We start from the raw sequence: 24,497 nt of genomic DNA on the forward strand, positions 1-24,497 counted from the left end.
AAAACCCGTCAGTCATAATGTAAATGAATATTAATAAAAATGGACTCAAAAGCTGCTCACTTTTTCTTTTTGGCATTTAATTTATACTGTGAGGTCAGTAGAATGTGTGTAAATGTCAGTTTTAGGAACCATCAGTGTTGAATCATGTGACTTCACTTCTGCTGATCCTGACAGCAAGTTCACATCTAAAGATTTCCTCACTTAGTTGTTGAGCAAACTATTTATTTTCTTTTAAAAAACAAGCATTCTCAACTGCAGGAGCTTCTAGCAGGAATGTGCTTTTATCTGGTGGAGTCTTATTTGAGTAGAAGGTGCGGTGGAGCAGATGTTATGGATGGATGTTCTGATACACCACCTGAAATAACCAACAGAGGGATGGAGCTGAATATGTATCTTATTTGAAAGATGTACAAATATTGATAATGTGGTTAAATATTTACTTGCTCCTCAACTGCTACAATTACAAATAGTTCTATACGTTCAAATTCGTTCCTAACTACCTGAAAATAAATACATACATAAAAAATATATTAATTAAATTATTTCGAAGGTCGTTTAGCCAACTTTTTTTTTTACAATAGAGAAAAAAAACTATCATGGAAGGTGAGGTTTAAAAACAATTCTAATCCATTGTGGTGCTGTTGCGCCCCCTGCTGACAATTCTCCATTCAATTAAACAGGAACGTAATATAAGATAAAGTACCAGGTCACCTTCTTTATTTTTTAAAAATATTCTTTTGATAGTAAATTAATTTTTATATAATGATATAGGTAAATATGCATTCTAAAATTTCATTTTTAGTTTATTATTATTTATTTATTTGATCGCTTTGACCTCTTTTGAGAGGCACTGTACACTGGAGACGACAAAAAAAGTCAAAAAGCCAATGAATTATTTTGTAACTATTTAAAATTAGTTTGTTTTCAGTGCGTCTCGGCCTTAACTTATCTTTTTAATTTGTATTTTATTTATTTCAAGCTTGGTAAAATTCAAACCATGTGACTTAGTTTGGGGTTAACGAAATAAAAGAAAATCCAGGTTAAACATCGTAATACCTCTATCTCGCTACCAAAATATTTAAGTCTGAGACGAGGCATATTTAAATGTTAAAGTACTTTAAAGAAATATATCCATAGACACATTCACCCGCTTTTACTCCGGCTCGACAGAGGGCGCTGTTGCACTTTGATTCTCGTGTAAAACTATCGCCAGTTGGATTTACCAAACGAATCGTTGCTTTTACATGTTTATTTTATGTGGTTTATACTACTATTCTCACTCGACGCAGCATATCTACCTCGAAAAGGTTACATTTCTTTCATTCTTTCAAAGAATGAATCTGTAGAACTATGAAATGTACCAGGAAATATATAATAGAACAGAAGACATATGGGACAGATCGGGATTTTCATACAATAGTTTCTCAAATTATTAATAAAACATGTCGTTAAAGGCAAGAATCTCCTCACTTTTCTGAAAAGGATGAAGCCTAAACGTATCTTTTTAAAATAAATAAACTTCTGATGTCCTTGCTCACCTGCTCAGGTGTCCATGTCTCGGAACAACACAGGTTTTGACAAAGATAGGCAAAACCTTTTTTATTACGCGATACAATACGTATGATGATACAGGGGCAACGATTTACTGTCGTACCGTAGTAACAAGGATATATTTGTAGTATTGTCGAGTACTTGACTCTGGTGTTGCAGAATTTCCAGACCACATGACTCTTGATGAAGTCGTAACTGATTTAATTTGTTTTGACACTAAATGTCCAAACATCAGCTTTAATAGCTGCAGGAGTCGACTGTATCCTCTCGTCCTCAGGGATCTCGCTGGATTATATATTGTTCCTTTAGCTGCAGAGACCGTAATGACCGCAATCTCGCAGCGGGAAGTTTATTTGCATTACAAAAATGAACAAACACGGTGAATATTTGCACGTAAATTGTGAATAAAAAAGAATACACAGTTTATTTAAATATTACCATAATAGAACTAGGTTTTTTCATATATATATATCTAATGATTTGAAATCCAAAAAAATATGTATTCTGTGCTGTTAAATATCATGACAAGAGATTGCAACATGTATAAATATTTTCTTACACCCTTTATTTAGTAAATGAGTAATAAACCAGGGTGAGTATGGTTTAAATAAAATAATAATAATAATAAAATCACAGTTTTTATTTTATAGTGTCCTTTTTGAACCAACAACAACTTCCTATAAACAAATCTTGAGAGATAAGATTTTCCTTTTATTAATCATTTGGGAAATCTGAGTTGTCAAGGCAGTTATAAAAAGATTGACAACACAGTACACATAAAATAACAAAATAGAATATTAATAATAATGATGATAAAAAAAAAAAAAAAAAAATTGATATCAGCAACAACATGCACACACTACAGAAGTACAGAAGCAGTTGAAGGGAGTTATAAACACTAAAGAAATAAGAACCACGTCTGTCAATTATCTAGTGATATAATATTATTAAAAAGCAGCATTAGTTAAGTGTGTGAACTCACACTGCTCCTCACTATGTTGTGTGTGGTCCACCACGAATAACCATCTCTTTCTGCCTCTGTCCTCCTGCACAAGGTCAGAGTTCACGCAGCATTTTTATTCAGCCCTGGATAAATGAGTAGGAGGCAGAAGCTGTGTTGCTGCTCCACACACTGGTCCAGCATCTCCACCTACACACACACCGTCTTCCATCTCATCTCCATCCCTGAAGAGAACAACCAGAGCTAACTTGAAGGACCTCCGGACCAAGACCACGTCTCATTGATTGAAGCCATCTCCTCTTTATCTGCCTCTTCATCTCCTCTCTCAGCCGAGCTTAGCGTGGACAAATAGGCTTAGGGGCGTCGCTATGGCAACGGCGCATGGTAAAAGCAGCATAAGCACTTCATCAGGGACCCGTGTGATCCTGTGCTTCCCCTCGGAGAGAGAGCGCCCCCAACCTCCTGCTACGAGTGTGGAGAGGCTCCCGGGTGGAGCGAGGGATGGGAGGAGGAGGAGGAGGAGGAGGAGGAGGATGGCGAGATAAGAGTGAACGAGGACAAGCTTCCATTTCTCTTCTGCCCGACCGTCTACACCGTCCTCACCTGTGCAGGGTTTTCATTCCGATCACATCCCCTCAAGAGCACTTGGAAACTTGACAAAAAAGGCATAAAAAAGGTAAGAAACTATGTTTTAATTGAACAAATCTTTGACTTTAACGCAATAATAATAATATCAATATCAAGCAGTGTCTCATTCAAGTAGATAAATAAATACTTTCCTTAAGTTTCGACTTTATTTCAACAGCTTTCATTTTTTTCACGAGAAATTTTGAATATAAAATACATTCTCGAGTCTCTGTCGACGATGCAGAGAAATCTTTGTTTTCTTCGCTGACGCATCCGAGCGAAGCTGCAGATTAAGATTAAGGACGGTTACCAAACATGCTCGAGTCATTCTCAGAACTGATTAGTCGACACTGAGCTTTCTTTCAAAACTCTTTTGAAACAAAAGTATGACCAGCATGACTTCATGACCGGTTTGTTTATCATTTCAAAACTATTTAATTGTTTCTATTGTTTTGTCAGTAATTGTTTAAGTAAGTAAGTAAAAGCTAACACTGACATCTTATACCAGGAGTGTGTATTATCAAGAATCTCCTGCTACAATACGTATCACAGTACAAGGGCAACGATACTATGTATCGCCATATATTGTGATACCGTAGTAACGAGGATATATTTGTAGTATTTGTCGAGCACTTGACTCCATACCACATGATGAAGTCGTAGCTGCTTTAATTTGTTTTTCGTTACGAAAATATGTCCAAACATCAGCTTTAAAAGTCGCTGGAGTTGACTGTATCCTCTCGTCCTCAGTCATCACCAGATCTTGCGTGATTTTATTGTTCGTTTAGCTGCAGGGGATGTAACGACGGCTGCCATCTATCACGAAAAATCAAACGTAAATATTTGCGTTGTAATTAAAAATAAACATATATATTTTATACAAACTAAATGTTATTATTTTATACACACTATTGAACTATAACCCGTGAAATAACTATTTAGAATCTGATTTAAAAGCCAATACAAACCTTTTCGGAGCTTTTAAATTGAATTGAAACAGTGAAAAAAAAAAAGTCTACTACCTCTACTTCTGTGAAGAAATACTGCAGTAATAAAACTATCTTAGTGTGGAGGAGTAGAGCAACTTTTGCTGAAAGTTAATCCAAACTCAACTTTATGACGTGATGTATCTGACATACGTCCGTCATCCCCTCAGGGCCGGGGAGGCTGTGAAAGGCAGACATCATGGCCTCCTGGTTCAGCTGGAACGAGCCGTACTACCGCAGCCCGCGGCGCGACCCGGTAGACGTGGTGACGGACACCCTGATGCTGGAGCTGAGCTGGCAGACGAAGGAGGCGGAGCGGCAGCACCGGGAGAGGGAGAGCGAGTACCGGCGGCTGAAGACGGGCGTGGACTACAGCTGGCTGGCCAGCACGCCGCGCTCGTCCTACAGCATCAGCACCGCAGAGAAGCTGGGCCTGGAGGAGCTGTGCAGCAAGGTGCCGCCGGCGGGCTGCGGCCTCGTCATCCTCAAGTAAGGGATCAGTACATCGGTGCCGTCAGAATATTGAGGGGTTTAAAAATTAAATGTTAAAACTTTATTGAAATGTTTATCTTTAACAGTATATTTTTATTTAATAATTGAATCCAATATTTTATAGTGAAAGGTAGAATTTGTTTAATTTAATTCCAAAATGTACATATATATATATATATATATATATATATCCTTTTCTTTTTTTTTTAAACAATTGATGCAAAGAATATTTTTCTTTTTCTAAAGATTTAATTATTCGTGAATAATACTTCAATAATTAATTTTCTCATCTCAATCTTTTTATTTTTATTTGTAGTCTCTTCAAATGTTGGTATTTTATTGCCATCAGACAAAACCTTATAGTAGCAATAATTAAATCTGTCGATATTTCATTTTTATTTTATATCACATTTACATTTTAATTCAAAAGTCTCCAAATTTAAACGTATTGAATTTAGAAAAATGATTATTATTGAAATTAATATATTTTAGTCAGTGTAAAAAAAAAACCCAATTTATTTGAAAATATACCATTATTAAAATGACATTAAAAAACGTTTCAATGTGCAAATAACTGAATTAAAGTATATAAAAATTATAAAATGCAAACCAACAAAATGTCAATAAACTATAGACGAAAACTTTCTCATCTCTTGCTGCTACAAACATAGTTAAATAAATATCTCTTGCCCTATGTAGCTGGGACACACATGTGACTAAACACCATGAGCTTCATCCACATACAAAAACGACCTTTGATCCAAAACAGTCAGAACGAAGCTGAAGAAGCTCCATCTTCCTGCAGCCGTCATGAAGATCTCTGTGTCTCCAGTGACCGGTTGTTACAGCGATGATGTCACCAAGAGAAGCTGTGAAAGTCGCAGCAGAACTTTAATGACCTGCAAACCAGTTGATGAGCTGTGAAGAGTAATTATTCCAGCCGCGACCTTCACACGTCCTTTCTTAACGTAGGATTTCTGGTGGAACTGTGAGCTGGAAACATGTTTCACGACACAATCAAACATCACTGGAGGAAAAACTCAAAACAACACATGAATAAATGTATATCTGTTTATCAAAATAACTCAAACTGAAGAAAATATTTCTATTGACCTTCAGGTGATGTTGGTAACAAGACAAGAAACCGTTTGTTGCACTTTTAGTGTTTTTTAAATCCACAGGTGTGAATTCATACAGAAATAAATGCAAGGTAATAATATTGGACATCACAACATGGCAGTAAATGAGCTGATTGGCAGAGGTCTGCACTCCCTGAGTGCTTTTCTAGCTGTGTTTTAATCCAATAGTTGAATAAAGCAAAACCCAACATTCATCATTAAACTAAAATAAAGTGGTTTACTAACCGGTCTCGCACAAGTACCTTTACACTAAAGTAATTCATTACTTTTTGCTCTAATGCATTAGTGTAAGGCGTGATTAAATAAAACATGATAAAATGGTAATATACCACTTAGTACTATCAACTTTGTCCGTTACATTTCATTTGAAATAAAGTTGTTTTTTTAATTCAAATTTCCCGTGTGTGAGTTGCTAAGGAGTAAAAACATGTTTATCCTTTTTATAACCTACAGACAAAGTTACTGCACGTGTTACATATTAAGAAGTAATTTGTACTGTTAAGTGTATCCAGAAGTTTCAGTGATTCTGAAGAGGAATGAGTATATTTTAGCAACATTCCTACAATTAGTTTGAAGTCTACCAGGAGAACAAGTCACTTTCGTCAGTTGTGTTGCTTGTTCTTTTCTGGAGAGAAAAATATAAAAAGTGCATCTTAACCCTTCTGTTATTTCAGGGTCAAGGTGACCCGAAGGCCCTTGAACAAGTGTGTTTGTGGTATCCCTTGTGTTGTCTCTGGGTCGAGGTGAACGACCTCCCTGGCTTCCAGAAATACATATGCAGTGGTGGAGGTCGGTCACCTTGACGCAGAGATGACACAAGGGATACCACAAACACATTTGTTTCCAGGCCTGGGTTAATGGGTAATTTATTTTTTTGCTCTTGCTCGTCCTCCCTACGTTCATGTCTCTCCTCTCATTCAAGCCATAATGAAGGTTGCAATAAACAACAAATAAACAATTTAAATATCAAAACTATATTCTTGTGGAAACGATTGCAAAGATATAATGAAAAGTAATGCATTACAATTTAAAGACATTAATATTGTAGTGTAACTAATGTTGTTGAAATGAGAGTAAAATGAATATATAATAATGAATGAATGGAATGATAATATTGTCTAATACATTTATTAATAATATAATATATAATATAATTTATTTAAAACCCTAATGTCTATTTAAGCAGCTGTGAATCAGTGCTAGAGTCGAAATGCTAGAAACCGCAGAGATGTTTGACTAGTAAATAAAATGAAGCACTTTAGTTTATGGCAGATTCTGGTTACTATTACTATTACTATTACTATTACTCAAGTTATTTGTGGATTTATATAGAAGTATATTAGTGCCATCAGAATATTGAGTTGTTGAATTTAACATTTAAAATATTGAGACTGTTTTTAATGAGATGTTGTATTTAAAAAGCATTGAAATATTTTTGGGATCATTTATCAAATTGAATATTGAAATAAATATTTATATTGAAAAAATAATTGATATAATTGAATTCTACGATGAAAATATTTTCAAAATTGTTTTTTTTCTTACATTCGTATTAGATTAATTAATAAAGAAATGTCCAAGTTCAACATTTCTTTATTTGTAGCTTTTTAAATTCAATACGACCAACATGTTTCTATTGAATTTAAAAGGCTATGAATTAAAAAATATTGAATTAAAAAAAAGGTAAATTATCTGAATAAAAATATCAAACTCTATGTGTAAAAATGTTTTCATTCAATATTCAAAATATTGAATTCTATTAATTTATAAATTATTTAACCTATTCATAATCAAATTTTCAAAGTTTTTAACATTTTAAATATTAAATTCAACAATATTCTTCAACATTCATGTCCCCAAGATTTCAAAATAATGTATTTTCTTTTTGTGTTTTTGATCACTTCAAACTCTTGGTGGACTAAAGATTTATCTTTAAGTCAAATGTTGACATTTGCTCTTCAGGTTCCGTGAGGCGATGAGAGCCAACGAGCCCGAGGTCCAGGAGGTGTCCTCGCTCTTCCGCTCCGTCCTCCAGGAGGTGGTGGAGAACCTCCAGGAGGAGCAGCAGACGCAGCGACTCTCCCTCCAGTGGAACAACCGACGTGCCATGAGCGTCTCCCTCATGAACTTCCGCTCCAGGATCAAGATCAACCCGTTCGGGAGCACCACGGGTCTGGCACCACAGGCCGCCGCCGCCGCCGGCGCCGCCTTGAGCGACCTGAAGACGGTGTCGGAGGACGTGGAGCGAGGGGCGCAGAAGGAGAGGGTGTGGAGCGTCCCGGACTTCAGATACAAGGGCACGAGCAGCAGCGAGGTCATCTGATCAGGCATCTGCTGGACTCAAAGCAACAAGAAGTGCTGTTTGATGTACACGTGTGTCCGGATCTTCACTGTATTTCTACTTGTATAGAAATGAGTCTTAAAAAACAGGTTTATTCTTCCACAATTTGCTAAATCATATATATTAAATAAATGAGGAAATATTTGATTCATAGATCACTGCTTTAAATTCCTGCCATTGCTCAGTACAATCTGATTTAATTTCAAATTAAAATGTCTTTTCGTGCACATTTTTAAATTTCAACTGAAACTTTCATTTTTTTGTTGTACTTTTAAATGCTGATGGTCTCAAATTAAGTGAAAGACGTTTAAAAAAAAAAAAAATCCTATGCATGTGTTTTGCAAAGTATTTGTCAGGAGTCGTGGAGGCCGGGGAACTTTTTCAATTAAATTTAAAAGACATATGTGTTCTTTTCATGGAAAATCTTTCAATTATAAAACGTCTTTCATTCATTTTTGTTCCATGACTTCGAAGCTTCCTGTCAGATGAATGTATTTTACATTTTAATATTAAAGATGCTTATCGTTCTAGTTGATCATCACTAATCTTGAGAGAGAAATGAGGAAAACACTTCCATAAAGCCTTTTATCTGAATATTTCTCATGTACAAAAAACATCCTTTTATATATTCAACAGCAATTCCATTCAACTCGAGTGAGTCATGTGTTGCTGGACGAGAGATTCTTCTTCGGGCTGTGTTGGATTCTCGGTCTATTCACTGTTCCAAGGTCGAGCCTCCACACACTGCTGCCTTTCATCAGCACAAATAAACAAACCTGTCAATCATTTTCCAAAGATGTGTCTCATTTCTATACGAAAACACAGAAAAACAACAAACCAAACCAACAGAAAAATTATTTTCCAAATGTTAATTGCGTCTATTTACATTTATTAATAAAGGTTATATGGAATAATATATACCTACGCTAACACAACACACACCAATCAGGGCTACAGAGACTTGTTTGAATTGTTTGTCCTACAAACCTTTTTAATAGACATGGTGTATAATTAATCATTTAAAACATTTTTTTCAGTAATTCAGTAATTCACTAATTTCTATCTTAACAGATTAATACAAAAAGCTCTGACTGAGCAAACGTAATCACATTTGTTTTAAATATCTTTTGAATATATACGACAACTCTCTGTCAATAAGTCACAGCATTTTAAAACAAACGTGAGTCTGTGTGCGTCTGCTAGGATTTAACTACTTTTTATTATAATTCAAATGAACACGATTAAATGTTTTTGAGGCCTGGTGAAGTAAACAAACCGTTTAACAAACAAATAAATGATAACAAAAAAATCCCCTGAGATCATTTTATCTTTAGGACACACAAGAAGATTATGGACTGTTAGGTAGTTTTTTCTTTTATCCGCAGAAGAAATACGAGGCACAATCCTTGACATAAGTACCAAGTACCTTCATGGGAACTATAACTATAAACTATTTACATTTGCAGGACAGAAGAAGTAACAAAACGCTTGTAGAAAAGGAAGAAATTCTGAGAACGATTTAATGTCAACGATTATCTCTCAATTCACACCGATGAACAAAGTCAAATGATCCACACAAATATATCCTCACACTCTCTCGCTGAAATGCAAGCACTTGAGAAACAAACGTTGTTTAAATAATGACATTATTACCATTATGTGTTTTACAAGAATGAGCTTAAATCTGTCATCTTTAAAAACTAACAAAAAACAAAGTTTTTCTGATCTTTATTGGATGACAAGTTTGAATACACAATAAAAATTGTGTGACAAATTACACAGCAGATTACAACTCTGCTTTAATATTGTCAAAAAGCAATTATGTGTCATTGCTCATGTTTTTTTCAGAACTAGAAAATTTAAATTTATTTCTGAAATAAAATAAGCCCTTTTTCCTTTTACGTAACCACTACAGTGAAAGTAAGAGTTTATTTTGTCACTTAAATGAACGGAATTGAAACGGAAAACAACGTTTCTCTTCTCAAATGTGTGCACACACGTGAAGACTCCAACACAAAAAGACGGGTCATCGGATCTGGATCTGGGTTCTGTTGATCCGTCCGGGCCAGCAAAGAAACAAAGTCTCAGGAGATGTAATTCAGTCGCATCTCTACGGTTTCACCTCCAATTCTGCAACGCCGAGCGTCTCCGTCGTCCAGCATCACACGGTGGAGTTGAGGAAGTCCAGAAGCTCCGCTCGGTTTTTGTCCCTCTGTCACGACACGAGTCAGGAATCAAACATCTACTGTTTTTCATTTGAAATGTCAACAGATGTTTTTTTTTATTCAAGGTCGCACAGAGATGTGTCTGCTGCAGAACTTCTGCAGTTGCCACGGTAACCAATCCAAGCTTATATGATTGGATTTCAAAGGTGTATTCAAATTACCTGTTTGTCTTTTTTAGACTTCTTGACTTTCATCTTTATCTTCTTTCCTGTGATCATGCTGTACTTGCCACCTTTTTTTCTCTCCTTCAAGTACTGGAATAATATCAACAAGTTAATCTTTTTTTTTTACATATTTTTCAAACATTTCTCATGTGTTTTTTTTTCTTCTCTAAAAGGTTATCATGGACAACCTTGGAGATTTGAACTGGTCCAGAGTCATCGTCAGCCTCTTTTGGTTTCTTCTCCTTTTTATGTTTCTGTCGCTTCTCCTTCTTTCCTTTCTGTTCAAATGATACAGTTTTTCAACAACTGTTGGAAAACGCTTTTCCTGCTTGAGAAGAGAAAAAGATTCTACCTTTTTATTTTTTTCCTTTTTCCTTTTCTTGGATTGTTTTCTGGATTTACTGCGCGAGTCTGCGGAGATGAGCCGGATTATAATAAACAAAAACATATCATTTAATGTGTCAATTAAAAAAAAACCATACCGCTACTCCTGGAGCTGCTATGACTGGAAGAACCTGATGATGATGATGATGATGTTGATGACGACGATGAAGAAGAAGAGGAGGAGGAAGAGGATGATGAAGACGATGAACTAGAAGAGGAAGATGACGACGAGGATCTGCTACGACTTCGTTTCCTTTTCTTTTTTTCTCGACCTAAAATAAAAAAGTTCACATCCAAAAATGTCAATTTCTAGCTATACTACAGAAATAAAAGGTTATTTAAGGAGACATTATTGTTGTGGCAACTTGTTGGACTTTATTTTTGTTTCTTCAGTTAAACTCGATATCGAGGTCACTTGAAATCTTACCTCGACTGCTGGACAATGTCCTCTCTTGGGACCTGGAGCTGGAAACTCTGCTCTCAGCTTTGGTTGACTGTAAAATGAACACAGACTTTATACGTGTTGATTCAAACCTGCTATTTAATCTGAATATAAACAATAATCCAACCAAGATTAATCCCGAAATGACTCACTCACCATCACGAAGAATGCATGAAACGAGTCTTCAAATGTGTCTTGCGATCGAATATATATATATATAATTATATTATCTAGATACAAATTTTGGGTTATTTGTTTTTCAACAGTTTATTAAGCGATAGCTTAAACACGTCGAAGACATTTTATATCCCACAATGCAACGTTCAAAACAAGACAGGGACCTTTCTTCTTCGTTGGTTACTCCGTAAGCGCGATTCATCGCAATGCTGCCATCTGCTGGTGATATTATTATTTGTGTAAATGTATTTATTTTTGGCGATAAAAATGAAAACGTTATAATAAACAAATACATGACATACGTTTACATACATTAAAAGTTCAATATTTTAGCAACGTTTTTGGTTGTGTAGTCCCAATCCTGTTTTTCTTTTTTAAATGACTGTTTATAATTTATATGATCATTTATAAATGTATATTTATAAATAACACTATTTAATATATTATGTATTTATGCTATTTATTACATATTAGCACTATTTTTAACTTATTTATATTTTTATATACATTAATCATTATATGCAATATTTAAAACGTTATTTAGTTATTCGATTTATACAACATTGCACCATTTTTTAAATTATTAATATTTATATCTATACTTTTTATATATACATTCATTCTGCTGTGTTTTTAACGGTTGCCGAGCGACGACATTTCGTTGCCAGTTTCACTGCTGTGTTTTCTATGCAATGACAATAACAGAAAGTCTAAAGTCTGTTTTTTACTCTTTTTAAGAATAATTCACAAAAGATTCATAATTAAAACATTTTATTTATTTATTTCCTACATACTAGTTATGATGAAACATAAGGTTATAATGTGACTTTCCTTTCTCATGTTAGCACAATAATTCAAGTGTTATTATTGTATTTTGATCTGCCTGAAAATTAATTATATTCTTTATTTTAGTTTTCTTGAACTTAAATAATCTTTTCTACTTTTTTTTTATAAACTCTTCTTTGTTAATTTTCTCTTCAGACCTGGTACATGATAACATCTTATTGTGTTAAATATCCAATTGGAATGTGAGCTGTAATGATGCGATCCCTTGTTTCAAGTCAAATACTGAGCCATGAAAATAACGCGTTATAAGGCTCGTGGTCATGATGTGTTGAACTTTTTCTTTGGCATTTTAAGCCATAAAAAGGAAAACAAAGGAGCAAAAAAAATACACGGTAAAGTGTTGCTGTACAAAACATTTTTAATAGAAAAAAAGTATTAGTATATCATACAAGTAGAAGCATTTCAATGATATAAAAATACAAAACAAAGGGTGAGGAAAAATTGTACGAACCAAAATTCTATTGATGAAGTATTGATGGATGCCGTCACTTTCATTTAAACTTGCAACTTTTCTTTTTTTTTTACTTATATAGCGAACAATACCATTTTTCATTTCACAAAAACTTTTGATCGATCTGGTTTCTTTGTATTCACTTTTTCTTTACAATACAACTTTGAATGAATGTGACGACAACCACGGACCTGAAATATGTACATGAGTATTAAAAGAAAGAAAGAACATAATAGAGATGCTAATGTAAGAGATGCTTCAGAAGATCATCACCGTCCTGCCATCCTTGTCCAGACTGGACTCCAGCGAGGCTCCGGTGAATGAAACGTGACCAAACAAGCTGAGAGTCATCAAACTTCTAAATAGTGAAACGAAGGCCTAACAATGGGCGGTGGTGCAGAATATATGAGTTCAGTGTGAGGATCCCTGACAAAAATAAATGTCTCTAGTCCAGATCAAGTCATGATCGATCCGGAATCGTGTTGTGCGTCTGGTCGATGGCGGTGACAAGAAGAATGGTGAGAAATGCTTGAGTGTAACTGGTTGTTGGATTTTTCGTCGTCTCATCTTTAAACTTCGGCTTTGTTCTTGGAGTGATCGGCGTGAGCCAGGCTCTCCTCGTGCTCCTCGTTCTCCTCGGCTGGAACCTGCAGAGAGGTCCGAGAGAAACCTCGGTCAGCAGACGACACAAGAAGAAGAAGGTAGACGTGAGGAGTTCCCTTACCTCCCAGTAAAGAGAGTCGTCGAAGCAGTTCTGGTCTGGAGGTTGACCCCAGATCGGCAGCTTCATTATAAGACCTGGGATTTAAAAAAAAACACATCAGTTGTCAGCAGGACGGTGACGATAAAGGTTGATTTTCTCGACTGACCTGTGATTGCTCCTCCGACCAGAGCAAAGCCCAGCGAGGAAGCCAGAGCCGCGGCCTGCATGGCGGCACTTCCCCTGCACCAGAACCACCAGTATGACTGACCCGGCACTAGAGATACTTGACATTCATCCCAGAATCTTACCCATCTTTCTTGCCCAGAATCACAGCCACGATCCCGGCCAGACCTCCCAGGATCCCTGGCATGCCGTGAAGGTTGTGAACGCCGCAGGTGTCTTGAATACCCAAGTGTGAGGCCAGCACAGGCTGAGAGGGAGAAACACAACATTGAAGAAGGATGATAGTATTTCATAGTAGCAGTAGTAGTGGTTTAAGCATCATCTACTAATAGTACTTCTACATCTACTATTTCCTCCACTAATAATACTTCTAATACTGGTACTTTCACCACTATTGCTAATTATACACACTTAGAAGTCCTACAAAAAACAATGACTAGTACTGCTTTTGCTACTAGATGTACTACTACCAATACTGTTAAATATGATATATACTACTAAAGTACATTTAATTATAATACAATAACAATTGATACTACTACTAGAACCACAACTGCCCTTACTAATACTTCTACTGCTGCTACTTTTATTTTACTACAACTGCTACTACTACTACATCTGCTACTACTGATACTATATCTACTACTTCGCCCATTATTCTGTTCTACTTCTACCACTATTACTAATTCTACAACAACAACAACAACTACTACTACTACTACCACTACTAATAGAACAAATACTTTTCTTTTACTACTGCTACTGCTGGTAATATTATTTTTATTAAAATTAGAATAACTACTACCACCACTTACCACATATACTACTTCTACTAGAACTAAAACTACCTTTAACTTTACTACTACTTTTGCAGCTACTTTTGTTTTACTAAAACTACAACCACTTTTGCTAATAAAAATACTACATCTAGTTCTTTACCCACTATTACTACCACAATTACTAATACTGCTACTACAACTACTACTACTAATACAGCAACATTCTGCTTCTACCTCTACTACGCATGCTTTTAAAACTACTAACACTTTTACTACTAGCACTACTACTGCTACTTTTATTTTAACAAAACTACTGTAACTACTACTTGTACTACTTCACCAACTATTAACAATTCCACTAATACTATTACTTCTACCACTGTGAATACTACTAATAGTACTACTACTACTACTACAACCAACACCTATACTAGTAATACTAGAACTAATTTTACTTGTACTACTATAAAACTACAACTAGTAATTTCACTTTTAATTCAACTATGACTACTATAACTAAATAATTGCTGTACTTGCTCCAGTTTCTTCCTCCTCCTACTATTACTACTACTACTTCTACCACTACTACTACTACTTCTACTATTACTACTACTACTACTACCATTACTACTACTACTTCTACTACTACTACTACTACTACTACTACTACTTCCAGCCAGATAAATATTTAACAGCACCTTTCTTCTTGTTATTTTTGTAAATATGTTGTGTATATATAATATAGTGCAGAATTTCTATTATATTCTATTTAGATTTCTTTCATTTTATTATTTTATTTCTGGGTGTTTTATTTGTGGTATATTGCTCTTACTGTTGTTTAAACCGAATTTCCCCTCGCGGGACAAATAAAGGATTTCTGATTCTATCAAAAATGCAACATCTGTCAATACTGATACTTTAATTTGTACTTTCACTATATGTACTTCTAGTACTAGTAAGTAGTAAATGTAAAAGTTCTTGTTTAAGAAAGCAACTCACACTCAGGTACTTAAATCCGAGTGTGGAGATCATTCCTGCCACCAGTCCGATCAACATGGCACCAAATGGTCCAATGTTCATGTCTGCACATGTTCCCACGGCGACTCCTCCAGCCAGGGTGGCGTTCTGGATGTGAACCTGCATGAAGAGTCACATGACGTTACACTTCAATGTCGGCATCGACCTCCAGAACCAACACACCATGTCCAGTTTCCCTTTGTGCTCCACCAGGCTGGAGATGGCGTAGGCTGAGAGGACGCAGGCGGACAGAGACAGGTAGGTGTTGATGACCGCGGTCAGCTGAGTGTAGCCGGGATCGGCGATGGCGGAGTTGAAACTGGGCCAGAACATCCACAGGAAGACGGTTCCTGGAACACCAGAGGTTCCATCAGATGCTATGGTGGAGAGCGTGAAGGTGCAAAGTGTCTCTCACCGATCATGGCGAAGAGGTCAGAGTGATACACGGATCCGTCGTTGTCGTGACCGTTCCTCAGACCAGGGCGGTACAGAACCCGGGCCACAGCCAGGCCGAAGTAGGCGCCGAAGGCGTGGATGATCATGGACGCCCCGACGTCATTGGCCTGTGACAGAAGGAAGACGAGTTAGAAGAGTGACAGATGAATTCATGTCTATTGCTTTAGTTGCTAAAACCATCACTGTTCAAACCATTAGTACTACATTTACTACTAGTAATGATCTGATGAAGCTTCATGAAGCTGGGTCATTATAGTCAGAGTCCACTAGATGGCGGTCTCTGCACTATTTTCCTTTGTTTTGAAGACCTGTTCTAATGAAACATCACTTCACGTCATTTTTAAACTGATGGCGCCACCTACTGACCTCTAAACAACATGACACTATTAAATGAAGCTTCATCTCCACATCACTAACTACTACTTCTGAAATAACTATTACAATTTCTGCTACTACTACTACATCTTCTGTAACAACAACTACTACTTTATTTATACTGCCTGAAAAAAATAACATTGGCTACCTACACTGTTGCTGTTACTACTACAACAACTACTATTGTTACTACATTGGCTGAAAGATAAATGGGCTACTAATACTATAACTATTATCCAATACACATACTGCTACTACTACTACAACTACTACTACTGGTACAAGAAAAACGAATACTATTACTACATTGGCTGAAAAAACAACATTTGCTGTTACTATTACTACATAACTACACCTTCCACTATTAATACAACTAATTATACTAATACAACAACCACTACTACTACTACTATAACTATATTGGCTGAAATAGAGAACATTGGATACTTATACTATTACCTATGGTACTACAACTGCTACACCTTCTACTAAAATATTAATACTACTACGACTACAGCAACTACTACTACACCTTCTGCTACAACTACTATTACTTTATTGACTACATAAGAACATCTGCTATGTATACTCTTGCTTTTTGTGCTACAACTGCGTCCACACCTTCTACTATATTATTACAATTACTACTAAACCTACTACTTTACTTACTTACTATACCTTCTGCTACTACGACTAGTACTAAAAAAACAACTACTACCACAAGAACAAGTACTACAATTTTTATACTGGCATTATTGGCTATTACTATTACAACTAATACTACATCTTCCACTCCTATTAATAATACTAAGACTAGTTCTACAACAACAACTAGTGCTACTTTTGCTAGTAGAAATACATCCAAATAGGTTAGAAATATGTATTTGATGTTTTTGTTTTTCTGGTAACTAAATTGTTCTCGTTCAACTTTAGTTGTTCATTGTTTTTTCAACCATTTTTTTTTCATTTCCAACATTATTTTATTCAGCTAATGTTTTTTTTAATGCAAATGTATGCTGGTCCTGTTCCAAGCCTACAAAGTAACTGCAAAGATAAAAGGAACCACATTTGATATGTGTGTGTTTGTTGGATCAGCAAAGACTTACACCCATGACATTAGCCACCAGGTGCTCATTGATGGAGAAGATGGTGATCTCCAGGATGGTCATGATGAGGAGCTGGACTGGGCTGGTTTTACCCAAAACTGCTCCGAAGGAGATCAGGACTGTGGCCGTGCTGAAGTCTGCATTAATGATCCTTTCGGGGCGATACAAGAAGTCAGATCACAACGCCCTCCCATGTTGTAGTTAACTCGGTCTCACTTGAAGATGTTGATTTTAATCTTGCCGTCTTCCAGATGCCAGATCCCCTGCATGAGGAGGCCCCACTGCAGGCCGAACGCCGCCAGGAGCAGGTTGACCCCGACGCTGCTGAACCCGTATCTCTTCAGGAAGGTCATCAAGAAGCCGAAGCCGATGAAGATCATGACGTGGACATCCTGGAACACTGGAGGAGAAGAGAAGGTAAAGTCAGCATCCATTGTGGATTCAACAAGTTCACCACCGAGTTCCTTCTCTGAGAAACTTCTTTAACGCTTCAATTATGGACAATCAAAAGTAATTGAATGAACACAGAACGTACAGTTCAGTCTCTACTTATTAGCTGCTAAACCATTTAAGTCACATGATATTGTAGGAATGTTCTTGAAAGAATCTTTCAGGTCACACATGTACATTTGTTCATAAAAAAAATTCTCATGAGAGTAGCTTTCCAGGATGGCCATAGAAATATATTCAACACAAGATAAAATATATATTTTTTATATTTTTTTAAAGTAGAAAAATAATTAATACAGTAAATACAACATGAAAAGGTATATATTGCACCTAAAGAGGACAAGCTAAAAGGAGAAACTGAGTATACTTGTTGTTAAAAGCCCTATCAGTAGTTTTAAAAATATTGTTTTTGGCTCCCCACAGTGTTGGAATAGTGTAACTGCAAGATCAATAAATTCTTTGTTTCGCTGTTGCCGATTTTCCGTGGGATAAAGGCTTTTGTTTTCATGGTTTCTGGCTTCATCTTCCAAGGGAACTTTATTGATTTAAGGTGAAAAACTTGTGATGCAGTTCAGCTATAAAGGTGTTTGACTAGATTTAAGGTCAGTTAAAGATGGTTTCACAATTAAAACATCTTTACTATCACACGATTGTGAGAAGATCTGTGACTTCTCAAGAAAATATTTGTACAAGCCTTTTAGTATAAAGAAATCAACATAAAAGGAAATCAAATCCAAGACTGGGCGTATCCTCATGGAGTCATCAGCAAGGCAGGAAATAAGATCCGTGTTCCCTTAAAGCCGGTGATGATGACCTTAATGTGGAAAGTACATGGAGGTAAAGACCTGAGGACAATAGAACTCATATCCTTCCTCGTTGAAGCTTGGGAGGATAGTCAGGATACTTTCTAATCTAATCTGAAGAGGAATCAAACATTTGGAACTTCCTCTGATATATACGTGTATATGGATATTTAGAAAACAGACCAAACAGGCCAAGAGGATTTTATAAATAAAATACTTTTGCTCTACATCGCTTAACTTTCAGAGGTCATTTATTTTTCTGTTGCCCTTTGATCCCATCTTTTCACAGTTAAACAATGTTTACATTACACTTCTGCTGGTGACTGGCAGAGATTTGGATTGAAATTGACCTTTTCAAAGGTGAACAGCACAAGAGTTACTGATACGTAATCAAGAGGAAGTCTAGAGCACGTGACCTTGTCTGACCTTTGGAATTGGAGCAAAATTGAATTGTTTGTTTAAAAAATAAACCAATACAATTTTTAAAAAATCTAATAAATACACAACAAAAAGTCCCATTTTGTTTTTCTCTATCACATATAATCTGCATCCAGGTCTCAAACTTGAAACCCATGAGAGAGAAATCCTTGGCCCTCCATTTAATGTCTATGTTTATACGGGGCCCGGCAAGATACATGTAGAATGAATGATTAGGTTCTTTGAAAAGTAGTATTTTTGTGAATCTGCAATAACTGATAAAGATTATTAATCAGAACATTCTCCAATAAAATATACATGAATATCAGATACATGAAGGGCACAGTGAAAATAATGCAGATAAAAAAACAAATTATATATATTTTAAATATATATACAATACAAAGTTCTAATAAAAAAACAATGATCAACTAATCAATAAAGCTAATTTACAAGTCCAATCATCACACTAGAATAATAGATTTAATCACTGGTATCTATCAATCAATCAATGAAACCTTATCATCAAAACTATTTATCACATTGTAATCTCAAGCCACTTCTTTCTACAGTGGCAGCTGGTTAGTTTTACTAGATCAAATGGTATTATTGAGTTGAATTGAAGTCTTGATACAAAACACAACAAATTCACAATATATATAATAATTTTCTTTCTGACTATATTTTATTTTTAAATACTTTTTTAATGGTCAGGAAAAATGATTTAATTGGGAAATGAGTTACTGGTTAATGTATTTACTTTGACACAGTATTTATATTATGAATGCTGGGGATACGAGTCACAGTATTAAACTTCATATTAATATGCCAGTTGATTTAAATGAATACAAAAAAGATGTCATTTTATTCTTAATAAAACATGAAGAAATATGAAATGAATATTAAGTGTAACGAAGTGTCAAAGCGTAATCTCTTGGGGCCACGCCCGCCACGCCCCAAATCTGCCCCTACAGTAAGTACAGTTGGGAGCCTATGCCGATAAAAGCACGTATCTGAAGATCAAGACACTTGAAGTACAAACATCACATGACCCAGAGCGGCGTCTGCGTGAGCGGCACTGATGGACGACCCCGTGACTCGCCTGATTACTGTCACCAGATCCACTCGTCCAACCACAGACTTACTTCATCTATTTCCGACCACGATGATTGGAAGAACGAATCAACAGACGACTTTAATTTGACGGATTAAAGATGAGGATTTATGTAGGAGTTTATATTTTAAAACGACGATGACAGAGTTGATCGTTTGAAAGAAGAGTCACTTTTGAAAAGTATGAAAGGTTTCGGGGGAACTTACTGGGGTAGAGTTCCATGGGGTTCTTCTCCTCGTGGGTGCTGTTGGAGTGTGCGTCGTGGCCGTGACCGTGACCTTTCCCGTCATCGTAGACGGCGAAGACTGCAAACAGGATGATGGTGATAATCTCCAAAGTCAAGGCCACGATGGGGAACTTCATCCTCATGTTGGTGGCGTACGCAGGCATCCTGGTTATCTGGCTGTCGCACACTTCACTGGCCTTGTTTTGAGTGAGGGGAGGGAGGAGAGTGGCCTCCGGTTTTTAACTGATGCTAGTTCTGGTGGTGACCAATGGCTGAGCGGCAAAGGGAGCAGGGGCCCCTGATGGTCAACTCCCCCCCTCGTGCACTTTGCTCACAGGGATGGGTTTCCTCTGTGGACGTCCGAAAAAACATTAATGACACTGAGAGAGAATTCCTGGATCATGATACATTTGTTTGAAATGTTTTTGGTTATTATCATCAAAAGATCACTCGATTTGTTTTCGTTGTTTCTCTGGTTGATTAAACATTCTTCTGCTTTTTTAATCCCCCTGACATTTTTAACTGAAGCACCTGCAGCTTCAGCTGCTCCAAGGAGGCCCAGAGAACATAAAGTTGAAAAACAAATGCACAACAATAGAGTCTTGTGTGTGGTGTTGTGTTACAGTCAAAGGGTCAGAGGTCAAAGGTGGAGGTTAGCATGATAACAACTTAAATAACAAGGCGGTTCTGGAAGTGGTCTGGTGGGTCAGGCCCGATTGGTTATGGTACCAGATGCGTGGGGTCCCGCGTAATGTTGTGCAACGGAAATAAATGAGTGGGTTTCCACGTGTGTGACAGAGTTTTTCCTCTTTGCTTTTTCTATCATATGTCCTATATACTCAACAGATTATTTTCTATATGTGTGCTAAAGTTTTCAATGTCTGTTATATCTGCATGTTATAGCTTGACTTGTGTATGTCAGAGGTTTTCTTTATGAATGTAAGAGGTTGATTTTGTGTGTTTGTTAGTGTTAGTTCTATATTTCAGAGGTTTTATTTATGCATGTTAGAGGTTGATTATGTGTGTGTGTTAGCGTTAGTTCTATATTTCAGAGGTTTTCTTTATGCATGTTAGAGGTTGATTTTGTGTGTTTGTTAGTGTTAGTTCTATATTTCAGAGGTTTTATTTATGCATGTTAGAGGTTGATTATGTGTGTGTGTTAGCGTTAGTTCTATATTTCAGAGGTTTTCTTTATGCATGTTAGAGGTTGATTATGTACCTGTAATTTGATTATGTGTGTGTTAGCTTGAATTATATACTTCAGAGGTTTTCTTTTTTTCATGTTAGAGGTTGATATATAGTTTGGTTAACAGAGTTGTATCATTTTCATGAATGTCAGAGGTTTTCTATACTCTTGACATATTTATATATATATGTACCAGAGTTTCCCATGTATGTCAGAGGTTTCCTTAAGGCTTGACAGTTTTTCTATTTATGTTTGCTAGATTTGTAATGTATAGTAGAGGTTTTCTATAAGCATTATATAGTTTGACTATGTGTGCGTTGGCATTGTTATGTATATCAGAGGTTTTCTATATTCCTGACATAATATGTGTGCTAGAGTCAATGTATGTAAATGGTAGACATGTACTTCCATATTTGTTAGAGATTTTCCAGATGCACTTTATACACTTTTTACTATGTGTGTGGTAGCATTTTTATGTATTTTAGAGGTTTATTAAATGCTATCTAGTTGTTATTATATGCTATATGCAATGCATGAGTTCTATTTATATTCAAACCTTTTTATGTTTTTTTAAAGGTTAGTATATGTTCATTTCTGTCAGAGGTTTTCTATGCGCGTGTGAGAGGTTTTCTGTGCAACTGGTTTCCTACATGTGTGTGATCACTTTCCACACTTTACAGTTGCTCTCCACAGGTTGTTTTCTTCTTAATCATCGACTCTGTTCTCACTGGAAACCGAAGGTTGTGATCCGGTGAGAACCTCTCTGAGCTCAAGTGCCTTCAGGTCAGAGGTTCTCCGTGTTTTGTCAGGGGCAGCTAATCACTGCCAGCAACACAAGTGTGTTTGTGTTGGAGTTCATCGAAGTCTTTTTTCTCAGATTGTTTCGGAAACGACTTCCAAATGTTATCAGCGAGTGTTGCTGAACTACCAGAAACCATCCACACATGCTGCGTTATTATTCAATCACCGTGAAGAGTTTCCTTCTTGTCTTTGGCACAGTGTTCTGGATTCATTCATTTATTAGTCCCAGACTCTCAGGCTATTTAATCACAGGATCAAGTCCCACTTCTAATGCCGTCCACGTCGTCCCCGGAGTCCGTGATGTGATTACAGAACGTGATTGTCTTCGTAGTTTCTGCAACTCTGGGGATGTTTCCCTCATTTGCGTTGACAGCGAGTCCGGCTCACGTTTCTCCCAGTGGAGCTGCAGCTCTTGGCTTCTCAACACGTTCTCAAGCAGATTCGACGCCGGCTCTGGATCTCTGTCACTGACATTAAGCCGAGAAACATTGGCGCCCCAGAGAGAGCGTAATGGCTCCGCTGGGTTCTTCCTGTTTACCCTCCATGTCTCCTCCCTCATTTGTCTTCATCAGGTTCCAACTTTCAATCGATTTTTTTTCACATTATTGTCTTCATTATTTTCTGTATTATTATTTGTTTTTTTATTTTTGTAAAGAAACTCTTTGCTTCTGACATCCCGGATATATCTACTCCATTTATTTTCTGTTCAGCTACATATAACTTTTATTTTATTTCTTTATCCATGTTAAAATATTATGTATTTATTCTATTTATCACAAAATAGCACTATTGTTAACTTATTTGTATTTATACTTTATATACATTCATTATTATATGCAATATTTATAATGTTATTTATCTATTCTGTTTATACTATATTGCACTATTTTTAACTTATTCATATTTATATTTATACTTTTTCTTTTTGCTGTGTTTTTTAGCGGTCGCCAAGCAACGAAATTTCGTTGCCAGTTTCACTGCTGTGTTTTCTGTGCAATGACAATAAAGTCTAAAGTTAAAGATTTTATTTATTGTTTAATGTCGCTACCAAAAAAAACAATTTCCTAATTTGTCGCACTGATGATAGCAATAAAAATAATTGTCATTCTTTCAATTGCTAATCCCGCATTAGCATTTTCAATTAGCATGCTGCTAACTCAAAAATGATTCTGATTTTTTTAATTTAAACCTTGAAACGTTATAGATAGTAACACCAATAAAAAATTGAACGAAAGTTAAAGTATAATGATGAAGGTTTCATCTTAGCTTAAGCAGTTTTTTAGCTCTATGGTGTGGCTACTTTAGCATCAATGCTAACAGTAAATCACACTTGTGTTTGATTTCAGGTGCAGAAGTCAGATGATGATACAATGAGTAAATCATTCATGTTCACCTCACGGGAATTTTATGCTTTAATAGAGAAATTCTAGAAGAGGAAAGTGGACGTCAGGCGCTCGGGCGGATTCATCAAACAAACCCATCATCACGTCTGGTAATGAGCATCTGTTTGGCCTCAACGCAGGAATTCTTTTCAGCATAAAGGAGAAGAAAACAATTTATTTTATCAACTGGGTTTTATCAACTTTTTTTTTATCTAGCCCGCTCTTGAACTTGACATTCCAGGAAAACCATTAAGAGATTGATCTGCACTCACGCCCCTCGGCGATGAATCAACGGAGAATGAGTTCCATCCTTTTCTCTGTGTCTCTCTGTTGCATAAAAGTTTTCAGTCGCTTCGGTCTGTGACTCAGAAGTCAAACCCTCAGATTTGAGGATCGGGAGGTTTCGAATGAAACGTCCAGTTTTTGTTTAATAAAATGTAGTCTCTTGAAGTTTCGTAGGTCGAACTAAAGATCCGACAATGCACTGCAACAGCCAAAAGAAAATTGTTTATCTTTTTTTAATCCTGAGTGCAGCAGTGCTATCTAAGTTTTTTTTGAAAACATTATTATTAAAAATTAAATTTGGAAAAAAATATCAATTTACACACAAAACTATATTTTGACGATTAACCGATACTTAAGCAGTGGAAAAAGGAAAACCAAATCCTTTCCAAAAACTCTCAATTAGGGCTTTAAAAGTTAAAAGACAAATG

General features: G+C 36.1%; 3 protein-coding genes across 5 annotated transcripts; 1 reads left to right on the forward strand and 2 right to left on the reverse strand.

The window, feature by feature from the left end:
* The first annotated feature begins 3,081 nt into the window (after positions 1-3,081).
* rd3 (retinal degeneration 3, GUCY2D regulator) lies at positions 3,082-9,137 on the forward strand. Its single transcript, XM_087806260.1, has 3 exons — positions 3,082-3,188; positions 4,296-4,614; positions 7,719-9,137. The coding sequence occupies exons 2-3, from the start codon at positions 4,325-4,327 to the stop codon at positions 8,077-8,079; spliced, it is 651 nt and encodes a 216-aa protein (XP_087662386.1). The 5' UTR covers positions 3,082-3,188; positions 4,296-4,324; the 3' UTR covers positions 8,080-9,137.
* Positions 8,669-11,639, reverse strand: LOC148067341 (uncharacterized). Of its 3 annotated transcripts, none has more exons than XM_087806263.1 (8): positions 11,469-11,639; positions 11,298-11,364; positions 10,969-11,142; positions 10,839-10,897; positions 10,675-10,764; positions 10,484-10,576; positions 10,220-10,309; positions 8,669-8,848 (listed from the first exon to the last, which is right to left on the reverse strand). In XM_087806263.1, exons 1-7 carry the CDS (start codon positions 11,469-11,471, stop codon positions 10,259-10,261), a joined length of 537 nt encoding a protein of 178 aa, XP_087662389.1. In that variant the 5' UTR covers positions 11,472-11,639; the 3' UTR covers positions 8,669-8,848; positions 10,220-10,258. The 3 variants fall into 3 exon arrangements, with proteins under 3 accessions (XP_087662389.1, XP_087662388.1, XP_087662387.1); XM_087806262.1 differs by lacking the exon at positions 8,669-8,848 and adding an exon at positions 9,601-10,145; XM_087806261.1 differs by lacking the exon at positions 8,669-8,848 and having other exon boundaries at positions 9,601-10,309; positions 11,469-11,638.
* Positions 11,640-12,673: 1,034 nt separating this feature from the next.
* Positions 12,674-20,640, reverse strand: rhag (Rh associated glycoprotein). Its single transcript, XM_087806026.1, has 10 exons — positions 20,396-20,640; positions 17,622-17,805; positions 17,406-17,556; positions 15,884-16,031; positions 15,652-15,818; positions 15,451-15,588; positions 13,798-13,919; positions 13,656-13,729; positions 13,511-13,584; positions 12,674-13,433 (listed from the first exon to the last, which is right to left on the reverse strand). Exons 1-10 carry the CDS (start codon positions 20,577-20,579, stop codon positions 13,356-13,358), a joined length of 1,320 nt encoding a protein of 439 aa, XP_087662152.1. The 5' UTR covers positions 20,580-20,640; the 3' UTR covers positions 12,674-13,355.
* Between the last annotated feature and the right edge of the window lie 3,857 nt (positions 20,641-24,497).

The sequence above is a fragment of the Callionymus lyra genome, chromosome 13 (assembly GCF_982586985.1).
Source record: "Callionymus lyra chromosome 13, fCalLyr1.hap1.1, whole genome shotgun sequence".
In the NCBI taxonomy this organism is placed as follows: Eukaryota; Metazoa; Chordata; class Actinopteri; order Syngnathiformes; family Callionymidae; genus Callionymus; species Callionymus lyra.

What these genes read in the sequence shown, in the direction of transcription:
- rd3 (XM_087806260.1), top strand. Translation starts at nt 4,325, where the DNA reads ATGGCCTCCTGGTTCAGCTGGAACGAGCCGTACTACCGCAGCCCGCGG. An exon ending in TGCGGCCTCGTCATCCTCAA is followed by an intron (nt 4,615 to 7,718) that starts GTAAGGGATCAG and finishes TTTGCTCTTCAG; the next exon opens with GTTCCGTGAGGCGATGAGAG.
- LOC148067341 (XM_087806263.1), bottom strand. An exon ending in TAGCAGCTCCAGGAGTAGCG is followed by an intron (nt 10,898 to 10,968) that starts GTATGGTTTTTT and finishes TCATCTCCGCAG; the next exon opens with ACTCGCGCAGTAAATCCAGA. An exon ending in AGTCTAAAAAAGACAAACAG is followed by an intron (nt 10,310 to 10,483) that starts GTAATTTGAATA and finishes GTGTCGTGACAG; the next exon opens with AGGGACAAAAACCGAGCGGA.
- rhag (XM_087806026.1), bottom strand. Translation starts at nt 20,579, where the DNA reads ATGCCTGCGTACGCCACCAACATGAGGATGAAGTTCCCCATCGTGGCC. An exon ending in CCCCATGGAACTCTACCCCA is followed by an intron (nt 17,806 to 20,395) that starts GTAAGTTCCCCC and finishes CTTCTCCTCCAG; the next exon opens with TGTTCCAGGATGTCCACGTC. An exon ending in ATTCTGGGCAAGAAAGATGG is followed by an intron (nt 13,730 to 13,797) that starts GTAAGATTCTGG and finishes GTTCTGGTGCAG; the next exon opens with GGGAAGTGCCGCCATGCAGG.